The sequence below is a fragment of the Quercus suber genome, unplaced genomic scaffold (assembly GCF_002906115.3).
Source record: "Quercus suber isolate HL8 unplaced genomic scaffold, Cork oak 2.0 scaffold_376, whole genome shotgun sequence".
NCBI classification, from domain to species: Eukaryota; Viridiplantae; Streptophyta; class Magnoliopsida; order Fagales; family Fagaceae; genus Quercus; species Quercus suber.
Window position 1 is genome coordinate 464,253 of NW_027069828.1, and position 14,725 is coordinate 478,977.

The 14,725-nt window shown below is 32.6% G+C and overlaps 1 protein-coding gene across 2 annotated transcripts; it reads right to left on the bottom strand.

The window, feature by feature from the left end:
* Positions 1 to 1,914: 1,914 nt before the first annotated feature.
* LOC112002842 (transmembrane emp24 domain-containing protein p24delta9) lies at positions 1,915 to 8,141 on the bottom strand. 2 transcript variants are annotated; one of them, XM_024034992.2, is made up of 4 exons: positions 7,707 to 8,088; positions 7,285 to 7,494; positions 4,938 to 5,014; positions 4,472 to 4,846 (listed from the first exon to the last, which is right to left on the bottom strand). In XM_024034992.2, the coding sequence occupies exons 1-4, from the start codon at positions 7,923 to 7,925 to the stop codon at positions 4,702 to 4,704; spliced, it is 651 nt and encodes a 216-aa protein (XP_023890760.1). In that variant the 5' UTR covers positions 7,926 to 8,088; the 3' UTR covers positions 4,472 to 4,701. The 2 variants fall into 2 exon arrangements, with proteins under 2 accessions (XP_065616719.1, XP_023890760.1); XM_065760647.1 differs by lacking the exons at positions 4,472 to 4,846; positions 4,938 to 5,014 and adding an exon at positions 1,915 to 2,480 and having other exon boundaries at positions 7,707 to 8,141.
* Between the last annotated feature and the right edge of the window lie 6,584 nt (positions 8,142 to 14,725).

Sequence of the window (14,725 nt, forward strand, 5' to 3'; positions counted from 1 at the left end):
CATACTGCTTGTAGTTTGATTCACTTTTTAGAGAATGTAATTTCACAATTGTGTAGTCCAAATGCGTAATCTGAAAAAACTTATCGTCACTTTAGTGTGAAATTATGGTTACGTAGACTTTGGAGAGCAGCTTACATTACAATATTGATTCACTTTCACACTTTTGCATAAAATATAACTTAAAGAAAGTAGGATACAATTTCCTTTCTCTTTTTTGACCACCCCACTTATTTTTGTTTCCTTCGTCCTTTCTCTTTATACTTTCTTTTCTATTTTTTCTTTTTCCTTTTTGACTGCCTTCCTCTTCTTTTCACGCAATGTATTTGTATTTGCATACGATGATACTGTTAAGTGGTGGCAGTGGGGGACAGGTGGGTAAGGAAGGATAGGCCATAAAGAATCAGTGTTGGTCCGTATGTACACGTACATTTCTTAAGGTAAATTATTGTTGCATCCGCTCAATTACACACTATTATACATCTATATATATATATATATATATCTAGAAGTTAAAGCGTAGTATTTATTAAAATTACGCTCCAATTGAGTTATATTTGCAACCATATCACCTACTTATCTTCAATTATTTCTCTCTTATTTTTTTACTCTTTTTATTTATTTATTAATTTTGTAGTTTACTGTTACATTTTCTCTAACTTTTTCCATTTTTTTTTACTTTTTCATCTTCTCACTACTATCAACATCAATATCACTCTTCCTTTATCCTTTTATCTTCCTTTCATTTTGACTTTTTTTATCTCCATCCTTTTACTATAAATTTGCAATTCTCTCTCACTCTATACATATTTTATCACATAAAAAGGTTATTACTCTCTCTCTTTCTCTTTTTTTTTTTTTTTGGTATCTTTACTTTATGTTGATAAAGTTCAATGTTATTTAGAATTCTACTATTATTCTCCCTCTCTCTCTCAATTTTTTCCCTTTTTTGTGTGGATTTTTTATATTTTTATTTTTATTTTTATTTTATTTTTATGTTTTATATCTTTACTTTAGGTTTATGAATTTGTGTGTTCTTTAAAAATTGTATTTCACGCTCCAAACTTTTTGGTTTTGTATTTTTAAGTTGTTATTTTTCTTTTCTTTTCTTTGATTGTCAAATGCTATCATATTGCATTATAAAGATAATATATAAAAATATAATGTTATTCAATTACATAACATGACTTAGATAATTTGGTGTGACTAAATCTTTTATTTTGACTATTCTTCTTCTCATCTTATTTTCTATAAATTTATCTAATTCAGATCTCTCCAGAAAAAAATGTGATTATTCTCTTTCTCGATTATTTATTCTTTCTTGCAACTTAACTTTAGGTTAATGAATCATTCTATTTTTTTATAACACTATTTTGGGTTAATATACGATTTTGTGTGTGTTTTTGAGTTTTCCATCACAAGCATTTTCTCTCCATCTTATAGCTTTTGTTTGATTTTTGATTGACATAATACTTAGTAATTTTGAAAGTGAAAATTAGAATTTATATCAAAAATACAATCTTGCTATGTATTTGAATGTGTTTCTCAACTATTTAAGTAATATCAAGTGTAATTTTGGGATGAGTTTTGATTATTACGATATCTCATTTAAGAAATGAGAAATTTGAATAATATAAAGAGTTTAGTTGTAAGGAAAAAAAAAAAAAAAACACAACGTACCATAATATAATTTAGAAAAATATGGGCTACCTCAAAAAGAAATAATTTCAATCAAACACACCTAAAATAATTTTACAAATTTTTTGATTTTTAGAGAGAACAAATTATACATCATACCACAATTACAAAATAATCATATATCCTTCCCACGCATCGCGTGGGTATGCAACTAGTTCTAATTTAAAAACTAAAACCTTCTAGCATCTCCAATTCGATAGAAATTAAATTACACATAACTAAACTTTATTGCCCCTATATTGATATGAGATACCTATAACCACGAGGAGATTCTGCACACTGTTATAGAAAGCCCCGCTTGATCTAACAATGTGACCTGAGAATTATTCTATTTTGAAGTACATTGTTTCTGAAATATGCTACAAAATCGTAGATAAGAAACTGTAAATTTTTTTGAAAGGCAGATAGTGGACTAGAGGAGATGGGGTTTGAAGTTTGAACCACATACATGAGGTATTGCCACTAGACAAAAGATGTTATTGCCACTAGCTAAACTATCACTTAAACCCGAGAAAACTATGGAACTTGTCCAGAAAAAATTAAATGAGCTTCTTTTTCTCAAAAAAGGTCTTCAGGTGCCATACTTGCAAGCCTGCTACTGATAAACAAACAAAAAGGGAATGAAAACTCAACCAGGCCATCCTGTTGTTAGTTGTTTTGTTGAGCACCTGCATTTCTTCTTCTCCGAAATATAAATCATAAAAAGCATTGGTTGAAAAGAGATGGATATCCTCCTGAATGGAAATAACAGTATCATACATCTTCTTCAGTTCAAGTTCCATGAGCTGGCATTTAAAATAATGACAAGAGGATAAGTTCCTATCCATATTGTGAACACAACTTGTAATATCTTATTTAAAAAATTGCAACACAATGATAATTAAATTAACTAAAAATGAAGGTCAAAACTAACTATATTTCTAGCATGATTGCTAAGCACAAATGCACGGACTCGAGTCTTGATAGCAGCCAATTTGGGCAAATAATGCATAAGGGTAAAACCCTGCCCAAGTTCAGAGAGACCTCACTTAACTGAGATCAGCACTGGATAAGACACACACACACTCTCTCTCTCTCTCTCTCTCTCTCTCTCTCTCTCTCTCTCTCTCTCTCTCTCTCTCAAGTGAAAATTACCAATTTAGTTTCACTTCCAATTTTGAAACTTAGGGGTGAAAACATGAGTACAGGGGAACATTCCCTCTCTTCCTCACAAACTCTCTCAATTTCTCTTCTCACTAACTATGGGTTGAAGTTTCGGACCTACTATGTTTCTATGAATTTTTGTTATTGGCTCTTTGATTTCTCTCTTGTTAAAGCACCATTAACCTTTATTTACTAAATATTGGAAATTTGGGCTTGATACTCTCCACAATCACTTCTAAAGAACTCAAAGGAAGATTTGGGCTATTCTTGCATTTTTGGCCATTGTCGTAAAAATGCCCCCGACACATGGTAACATCATGTATGTTTTTATGAATTTCCGTTATTGGCACTTTGATTTCTCTCTTGTTAAAGCTCCATTAACCTTTATTTACTAAATATTGGAAATTTGGCTTGATACTCTCCACAATCACTTCTAAAGAACTCAAAGGAAAATTTGGGCTATTCTTGCATTTTTGGCCCTTGTCGTAAAAATGCCCCCGACACATGGTTACATCATGTCTGTTTGGACTTCGGTTGCAATTTTTTGCTAAAAATTTGTTTGTTGAAAATTGGTTAAAATGTAATTCTACTCTTTACAAAAAAAAAAAAAAAAAAAAAAAAAGGCTTTAAAAATCTATGAATAAATAAATAAAAGAAAAAAAATGTTGACAATCACACCTTGAAGAACTCTTGGATTGCAATGGTCGAGAAAATATCTTGGTTTAAAGGTAATTTTAAGTGAGATGATTCTGTTATTTATGCTTCAATTCTATTCCCACATGCTTGTCATCGTACCAAGCAAAATGGAGTACTTGTTGATAGGTAATGTCATTATCATTGACAATATTTCACAGAAACTCTCTAACTACATATACTAGATGCATGAGATAATTATCTCCACTACATAAGAATTTCTATGCATCTTTTTTGTTAATACTCTTGAATAAGGATTTGTATGAGTCGGGTTGAGTTGGGTTAAGGGGTTTTTTCAACCCAACCCACCATTGTGTGTTAAAAAAAAAAAAAAAAACAAACCCAAAACAACCCACATGGATCAGATTGGATCCATGGCTTGGATAATTTTTTTTTTAATTACTATTATTATTAAATTGAGCATTAGAACAATATCAAACCAACACAAACTATTTGAGAAGAACTTAAGGTTTGAATTTTATTTAGGTGGCGGTGGGTTGATTGGATGGAATTATAAATATTATGACCCGAACCCAACCTGACCCACTGTAAAAAAACAAAAAACAATATATATATATAAACTCACAATCCAAGAAGCCAACCCACCAACCTCTAAAACTGACCCAAATCAAGGAGTCGGATTAGATTGGGTCACTTTTAGTGGGTTGATAGGTTCGCAAGTTGGTGACCCACCCCACTTTTGAACGCCAATCAATATCCTAGAACAATGGGATGACTTCTGAGAATTATTTGTAAAAGACAGAAAAAATGATGCTACTTCTTTGGAAATAATCTCACTTTAATTTAAAAACTAAAACCTTCTAGCATCTCCAACATTGATATGAGAAAACTAAACTTCATTGCCCCTATATCTTCCTACATTGATATGAGATACCTATAACCACGAGGAGATTCTGCACACTGTTATAGAAAGCACCGCTTGATCTAACAATGTGACCTGAGAATTATTCTATTTTGAAGTACATGGTTTCTGAAATATCCTACAAAATCATAGATGAGAAACTGTAAATTTTTTTGAAAGGCAGATAGTGGACAAGAGGAGATGGGGTTTGAAGTTTGAACCACATACATGAGGTATTACAAAAGATGCTATTGCCACCAAACTATCACTTAAACCCGAGAAAACTATGGAACTTGTCCAGAAAAAAATTATATGAGCTTCTTTTTCTCAAAAAAGGTCTTCAGGTGCCATACTTGCAAGCCTGCTACTGATAAACAAACAATAAGGGAAAGAAAACTCAACCAGGCCATCCTGTTGTTAGTTGTTTTGTTGAGCACCTGCATTTCTTCTTCTCTGAAATATAAATCATAAACAGCATTGGTTAAAAAGAGATGGATATCCCACTTTTCATGAACTGTAAAAGAAATACGATAAGTTTTCTTACCTTTCACGGAGATAAAACATTTCCTCCTGAATGGAAATAACAGTATCATACATTTTCTTCAGTTCAAGTTCCATAAGCTGGCATTTAAAATAATGACAAGAGAATAAGTTCCTATCCATATTGTGAACACAACTTGTAATATCTTATTTAAAAAATTGCAACACAATGATAATTAAATTAACTAAAAATGAAGGTCAGAACTAACTATATTTCTAGCATCATTGCTAAGCACAAATGCATGGACTCGAGTCTTGATAGCAGCCAATTTGGGCAAATAATGCATAAGGGTAAAACCCTGCCCAAGTTCAGAGAGACCTCACTTAACTGAGATCAGCACTGGATAAGACATTCTCTCTCTCTCTCTCTCTCTCTCTCTCTCTCTCTCTCTCTCTCACATAAGATAGAGACATGAAAATTACCAATTTAGTTTCACTTCCATTCCCAGTAATCAACTATACAGATAAACCTATTCTCAAAAAAACTATCCAGATAAACCATTTCACCAATAAACAAGAGTGCAGAAAAAAGAGAATCATTTGCATGAACTTTTCATGGTAAGAGAAATTGCACAAATAAAGATTGTCTAAGAGCAAGTAGATAACGTTGAGGATATGCAAATGAAATGACTTTGACGCTAACAAGATGCCCAGAAAAGGAAAAAAAACACACACACACACACACCAAGAGGCACAAATTAGTGCAAGAATCACTTATCAAAAAACAAATTAGTCCATAAATACCCAGAGAAAAAATAAATCATATGTTTCACAGTGCTCCACATATGTAAAAATTAAAATAAGTACAAAGGGGGGTCCCTAAGCTACGTTGAAATCACCCAATTCCCCACAAATATCAAGCACATTATCTCATCCATATTTAAATAGAGACATATTAGGGAAGCAAGTAGATCAGTGTTTACTCCAATATAATGCTAACACCAAGAATCAGTGTTTACTGTTCTTACAAGCTACAAATACAAAAGTATATGAGCAATAAGCTGGTAATTATCCTCTAGAAAAAATTTAAAAGAAGAATAAGATACCACAAAGATTCATTACTACTTTCTAAACTGCTTTTGTGGCATACCATGCAGTGAAAGCTACCATACAAAATGACTCCATCATCTAAAATATTATCAAGCCACCAAAGCATAATCCCTCCTGCCCCAAGACATTAAACAAGAGATCCAGGGTGGCCATTTCTATTGAACTATCAAAAGTGAAATCTACACCTATAACCAAAAAGAGCTGTGAAGATTTCACCAGATTTGTTTTGTATTACACTTGCTCTTGAATTAGAAACAAGCATACACTCTATTTGGCTGTACTCACCAACCATGCAAGTAGCTTGGAGTGTTCACTTATGGGGTCTGGCACACTTGTAATTCAACTTCATTGCAATGACAAACACACAAAGTTGCCATCTTTAACCATTATGCCATTCGTCCTTCCCTTTCTTTGGGGATCAGAGAAGAATGATCACAAGCCAACCCTCAATATTACCACTAAAATACTTCAGAGCACGTACACTAGATTGCACTAAGGACCACGAATGACCAGCACGCAGAACTCAACCTTATAATTAGTGTTTTCATTCACTTTTCAAAGAGAACAGCTTGGCTTCAAAATACAATGCATTTAGAGACCAATTCTTCAATCATGCCCAATCACCAACAAAAATCTGCCAAACACCACACATATTTTTCCCCACCGAAAACGCTGCAAAATAGGGTTCTCTATATCGATCTAGAAGTCAATTTAATCAACTTTACATACTGACCAATAACCATACCTTAGCAAATTAGTCCCCTTGACTCGCCAATGAACTCTAGCTCAAACAACACCTTCTCTTCTGACAACAATAACTAGAGGGAGAAGTCATGGGTTCAAAATTCATAGTCTACTGAGAGTATGTAACTTACCCATAAATAAAAATCCTTAAAACCACAATACTAAACCCTGAAATTCAACATTCTCAATTCTCACTCATTTTACAAGCCTCAACTTCAAGCCCACTATCTAAAAAAACACTCAAACTTTTCATTACCCAAAAAAGCAAACATAAATAATAACCACACCAACAACCTAACCACACAATCCCAAAAAACACACACACAATTACTAAAGTCAACCATTTTCACAACTTAACTAAGTTAACAAGTCGTGATCAGAGCAACACCACTTCCATTCACATCAACCATCACTGACACCACTTTTATTATACATCAATCACAACACTACACCTAAAACATCTACCAAAACAATTTGTGACAACAAATTTATAGTTCTAGAAAATGACAAAATGTTGCAACTAATAATTTTAAAATAAAAAATTCAAAAAAACTTACATCAACTTGGCCTTTCTTGGCAACACTAGACCAATCCTTAGCAGCCACACCAGTCTTCCATTCGAAATCAATGGTGGAAGTGATGGGAGGCTGATGATCCGGCGCCGAGAAACACGCCATGTAATCTCCCGCCTCCACTGTCATAAACGCGAACTTCCCCGACGGCACTTTGTCCCCATGATGATAAGTATTCCCATTCGACGAAGTCACCTAATCCCAGTCAAAAACAACAACACTAATCAAATTTCAAATAATACCCGATTCCAGCTAGCCCAACTCGTAAAATCTTTTCTCGTCAAATTGGCGCACCGCCTACACCCAAACCCAATTGGTTTCTTGAAGTCGATTATAAATGGAGCAGATACTATAGATTAAAATTTTTAAAAAAAAAAAATCAATAAAATATAGAAGAAAAAAAATACCCGAACGGTGACTTTGTGAAAATCGGGTAAGGGTATGTCTTCGTTGGGATTGACAACGCTGTACTTGCCAACAGTCATGGAATTGACCTTTAACTCTTCGGCGATGCACTTGGTGTGACTCGATTTCAGCTCGAACCGAATTGATTCCGTTGTACACGATAACAACCCATATGTTATTACAAGGATCAATAGCTTCTTCTGGGTTTCGATTTGAATCATAGCGAATAGTATCTGTGTTTTTTGTTGTTTGTTTGTCTCTTTTTTTTTTTTTTTTTTTTTTTTTTTTTTTTTAAGGTTGCTTGGTATCTGATACTATGTTTATGTTAAGTTTGGACAATTTTTGCGTGAGAGAGAGTTGAAAATGTCGAATCGAGAAGGAGAAGTTTGAAGGGGTGTTTTGGGTTTGTGACACGTGGTAAGATGTTATTGCAGGGGACACGTAAAGTCATTTAAAGTGGTTTGGGAGATGGGAGAGTGGCTTGATTGGGTCTTTTATTTGTGATACTATCATCTATGGTTCATTGGTTCTATCTCTCCAATGATCTATAGATAATTATTCTTCTTCTTCTTCTTTTTTAATTAATTAAAAAAAAAAAAAACCTATAGATAGTTATTAAACCCGAGTCAACCTGTCCGGTAGGATTAGTAGTCCTATGATCTGGTATTTAGATTAGTCTGAGTCTTTAATTAGATTGTTTAAGCTTACAAATCAAACATAATCAAATTTGTTGGATTATGTGTAACCTAGGGTTTTTGAAAACGTTCAAGGTTTTTTTGTGAATCTCAAAATCAATTATTTTTTTAAATTCAATCCAAAGGAATGTGCATTATATAATCTCCTTTATAAGAAGAACCAAAGTTTGAATTATCCTCCCTTAGGCCTCATTTTATCTAACAATTGAAGTATAGAAACTAAATACTTTATTAAGGAAAGAAATCAACTAATAGAATATATTTCATTATATATGAATGTTCTAAAATGTATCTCTTAATTTTGGTAGATTTATTTGGGAAAAACTGTGTACATTCAAAACGATGTAAATTATTTTCGTTTCAATTTTTTTGAATTTTTTATAATATTGTTCTCTAAATGAAATTACTCTTCTTTGTGTTGAAAATTTTAATATATGTCCAATTTTTTTTATTTCATTATTACATCTTTTGATTATATATTTTCCTAATAATTCAAATTCAATATTCTTTTATGATTTATAATTTAGGTATTTATTTGAATATTGACTCAATTTATTAATATGTTGTAACTTAAAAGATTCAATCATTATAATTATTATTTTTTGTTAGCACGTAATTGACACCTCAAACAACACATTGACGAAATGACTTAAATCCAAATGGTATGTAATTTTTAGGGGTATAGATCTACATTTTGAAACTTTAGGGGACAAATCAAAATTATTCAAAACTTTAAAGGTGTAAATTGTAATTTAAACTTTATCTTTGAGCATTGAACTATTCTCTTAGGTGTTTGTAATCTTCCAATCTCATACACCTATATGGAGGAATCTCTAGAGTAATGTATGTTACATAATCTCTTTTATAAGGAGAACTAGGGTTTGAATTATCCTCTCCCAAGTCTCATTTTATCTAACAATTGAAGTGTAGAAATTTAATACTTTATTAAGGAAAGAAATCAACTAATAGAATATATTTCATTATACATGAATGTTCTAAAATGTATCTCTTAATTTTGAAATGCATCTCTTAATTTATGCACATTCAAAATGATGTAAATTATTTTTATTTCACTTATTTTTTGAATTTTTCATAATATTGTTCTCTAAATGAAATAACTCTTCTTTGTGTTGACATTTTTAAAATATGTCCATTTTTTATTTCATTATTGCATCTTTTGATTATATATTTTCCTAATAAGTCAAACTCAATATTATTTTATGATTTATAATTTAGGTATTTATTTGAATATTGACTCAATTTATTAATATGTTGTAACTTAAAAGATTCAATCATTATAATTATAATTTTTTATTAGCACTTAATTGAAACCTCAAACGACACATTAATGAAATGACTTAAATCCAAATGATATGTAATTTTTAGGGGTATAGATCTACATTTTGAAACTTTAGAGGACAAATCAAAATTATTCAAAACTTTAAAGGTGTAAGTTGTAATTTAGGCTTTATCTTTGAGTATTGAACTATTTTCTTAGGTGTGCGTAATCTTCCAGTCTCATATACACCTACATGGAGGAATCTTTAGGGTGGTTCGAAAGTGTTAGTTAAGAGTTTTGAATTTAGAACCTCATATATCTCATAAGACCTTGTGAACAACTAAACTAACCCCTTAGGTATTATTAAGATAGTAAGTTGTTATTGGAGTAACATGACTTTTACATAAATTTTCCATTGACACCATTTTTATTATATATTAATCACAAATATATCACAACATCGCTTGCGAAAATAGGTTCTACTTGAAACTTTAATTTCTAAAAGAGATTTAAAAAGGGGAGAATAATGAGTGATAGCATTCCTGGAGTCCCATATTAAGTGAACGGAGAAACACCTTCTTTAGGTTGCGGAGCTGAGACCGAAAGAGATTTCAATCAAGTTCCATTTGGGCTCGGTTTTGACTAAGGACAGCCCAATTTCAGGACTAGTTTAGGTATTGGCGTGGATTTAATGACTTTTCTTAAAGCCCAATACCGCACGTTGCCTTAGTTCTGCTTTCCTCTTATACCTTCGGACAATCAGACAACATGAACTCAAATTTTTGTATATGTATTAAATTTGGCAATTTGGCAATGTCTATTACACCCGGCCTGTTACACACAATGCATGCACATTTTAGTTTTTAAATTGAAATCGTAATTTTAAATCACGATTTCAGTTCAAAAAATAAATTGTGTGTATGATGTATACAAAAAGGTGGGTGAACTAATAATTACCATTAGAATTTATATTAAAATATAATTTACTTTCTTTAATTTTAGGGCTTGTTTGGTAACATCATTCGTTTTTTTTTTTTTTGGTTTTCAAAACAATGTTAAAACAATATTCATAAAATTGGGATGGAAAACAATGTGTGTTTGATACCATTTTACTAGGACAGGTTTTTTTAAGAGCTGAAAACACAATTTTTGTTTGGGACCATGTCTCAATTTTGAGGATAAAAAGTGATTTTTCTTACAAGTAAAAGTTATTAAAGAAAAAGTGAAATCTCTCTATTTCTTCACGACAACATCTGTCTCTTCTTCTCATCTCCATGTTGCTAACCCCACTTATCTATCAATTTAACAATCCACGATTCACAAACAACATTCTAACAAAGAAAACATATCCACACAGTTTATAGATCTACTCCAAAGAGATATAAAACACACATCTACGACAAAACCCATGTTGAAATTAACCAAAATATTCAATCAACCATCACTTATCCCAAAAAAATATAGTACTACAACTCCGATATAGCAAATTGTGAGCGGTAGAAAAAAAAAATTGTGATTCTATGTGCAAGTAACAAGCAGCAGATCATACTTCGTCATATAAAATAGTTATAGAAAAAGTTATAGTATAGTAATTTTTGTAGTCCTAGAATTTACTCTCACTTACATGAAACATGCATAATCCCAAGACTTAACAGCAAAGAAGAATATCTACAAACCCTCTGCCTTCCACCCATGACCTCAAGTTTCTTAGGGGTTATCTTCTCAATCTTTGTGTACCCAATACCCTTGCACCAGCCATAGAACAAGTCAAGCTCTTCAAACTGCTTGCAAACTCGGCAAAACATCTCGTAGATCTTCACACAGTCGTGAACCTCTTGCTCCATGAAACGGTCAACTAAGATAACCATTATTTCTGCTATGTCATGGTATATTTGGAAACTCTCTTTCACAATGGGGTAGAGAGCCACTATCACAACCCGGTTGGTCTTTGCTTCACCCTGCTCCGAACCAGAATATTATCATATATATAATCATTAGAGCTTGACTGCACAAAGTATGGGTGATGCTAGACAAAACATTTTTCACAAGCTGAAATAGCACAAAAAAAGGTGTATTTGTGCACATGAAAGATTTTTATACTATATAGTTCAGCAAAAAAAGACGTTTATTGTATACGGCTTAAGGAAATTTATAATTAAAATGGTTTTAAATAAGAAGATAGTATTGAAGACATATTTTTATAACTGTAACACTATTAAACAAACACTCACAAGAGAGAGAGAATATGGTTTTAACACAAAACAAAATTATTGAATTCCAAAAACAAAAACACCATCTTTCTTTAACAAAATGACGAGGATGACGCTAGAAAGAATTAAGAATACAAAGTGAAACAGATTTTGCATGAGAGAATTACATTGCCTCGTCATTTTGGAAAGGACAACACTGGAAAACAAGTGGGATTGGGCAAACTGGATTCTAATATAGTTATATGGGGGAAAATTTGAACTTAGAAAGGTTCCGTTCAGGTACAACATGTAGGCATCTATCTCCCTTAAGTATTAGTGTCATGATCATCATCTCATTGAAGCCATTGATAAAAAAAAAAAACAAACAAACAAAAAAGGCAATGTTCTAGTTATTAGCCTCTAATGCAGACAAAAATATCAATCTTGATCACGAGTAAATTCAAAACAAAGAGACTGATTTCGAGTTTCAAACAAGAAAAGAGAACCAAAACACCTCAAGCCCCTTATATGTCTAAATCTATGTGAGCACCTTAACCGAAGCTCTTAGAGTGAGCCAGCTTTAAAGGCTCTCCCATTTGGATTGCACATATGATGTAGCTTCTTGGGTCTTAGCAATAAACAATTGCCATAAGTTTTAACCATGGGCTTTTTGAATAGAATGGAATGAGGTAGTTTGCAATTGGTTTTAGCCATTTGGCATTTTAAGTAGAATGGAATGAAATAATTTGTCATAAGCTTAGCTAGTCGTGAGGTAAAATGAGGTAGAAAATGACATTTTGGGCTTTTGGCTTAATGTTATAATAATGGAGGTTTCGGCCCAATTTTGTAGTGTAGTATCAAATAATTGTATATGTCCAAAATGATTTGTAGATGGTAATGGAAAAATAATAAAATATAGGGAGGCATGTAGAGATATTTGTATGATATTTATTAAGGGGCAATTACAACTTACTTACATGTGATTTACTTCAAATTTAACTTACCCACATGTGGTTTCATTTTTGACACTTTACCCACCCGTGATTCATTCCGTCTATGCTCCGTAACCCACCTTTAAATATTTTGTTACTCTAATACGTTTCATTCAAAAATCAAACAACAAATCAAATCAAACAATCTATCAAATTTGAAACAATAAAGTATCATCTAAAGTCAATCAACTTTAAATCAATTTAAAACAATAAAGTATCATCTAAAGTGTATCAAATTTAAAACAATAAAGTATCATCTAAAACAATAAAGTATCATCTAAAGTCTAAAGTCTATCAAATTTGTGGGTTTTTTTTTTTTTTTTGGTAGTGGGATGTATTATTTTATTGTAGTAGATATTATTTTATTGTGATATTTATATTATTTTATTATGTTCAAAACTAAAATAGACCCACTGCTGCAGCATGTGAGTAGGTAAAATAGATAAAATAACTTTTTGTGGTGTCATATAGCTAGAAATATAGCTCCACTGTTGTGGATGCTCTAAGGCCCAACATGACACAAGTAGCGATAGCCATCTGCTAGTATTTACCCACCATGACGTCTAGAGGATACAAACAAATTTGGAACCTCATAAAACAATAAAAATCATTTAGAGCTCATTTGGTTATCTCATCACTCAGTTTTCACAACTTATAACTCAACTTCATGACTCATAACTCATCACAATCCCACTTTCACTCAAATACCCCAAAACATCTGTTTAGTTTAAAAACCCAATCTCATCACTCACCTTTTTAACTTAGCTTTTTGCCAAAACTGTGGAGCCCACCCACTGACACTACACAGTGATTCACTAACAGCTACCCGCGTCCTTTATACTACACACTACACAGTGGTTCATTTTATCCCATCACAATACCCATTCATCCAAGGTTCTAAGCTTGCCTCTCACATCATCGCACGCGCAAATCTCCAAGGTTCTCTTCTTCGTTTAAATCTTCTTTCCTTTTTCAATTTCACAATACCCATTTAAGGCACCTCTTTCAATTTCACAATACCTATCTGCAGAAAACAGAGAGACCCATCTCTACCAAAAATCGAAGATTATTGTTGAGTTTTTTTTCCTTTCTCTGTTGTAGTGCTCTGTTGCTCTTGCTTTGTTGGTCTTGATTTTGTTTTCTTTCTTTGCCTCGAAAGGAAAAACGAAATTCATGAATGGGTTCCAAAACTCATATCTCTACTTGCTTTGAGGTCAGGAATGTGGGTATTTGGTTTCTTGTGTCTATGCTTTGAGGTCAAGAATGTGGGTATTTGGATTCTGCCTCTGTGATTTTGTTTGTTTTTACTATAATTGTTATCTGGAAAAGGGAGAGGGAGAGAGAGATATATATTGTACCTGGGAGATATATATTGCACCTAGGAGAGGGAGAGAAAGGTATGGACATGGTGACAGAGCTCGGTAGACTCGCCGGTGAAGATTCAAGCCTGGTTGAGTGCTTCGATCACGGAGTGTGGTGCCATGGAGCTAGCTCGCTCAGGATGAAGAGGGAAGTGAAAATGAGAAGAGGCTAAGAGAGGGAAGTGAGAAGAGGGAAAATTTTCAGCAACAATTTTGGGGAGAAATGAAATGGAACTAAGGAGTTCCAACAGTAATAACCCAAAGCTTGAGATGGATATGACAATACACTGGCTTCGGGGCCCACAATCTCATCTTATTTACACTACTTGCCACTGAGTTTCAGTTTTCAAGTTTTGAAAACACCAAAAACCTATTTTCATTTTCCATCACCCATATCCATTTTTTTTTAGTATTTGAGTTAGGAAAACAATGACTCAAAACTCAGCCAAACAAATGCTCAATCGTGGAACCCACTCGATTTGGATGATGAATCATGAAAACTAAG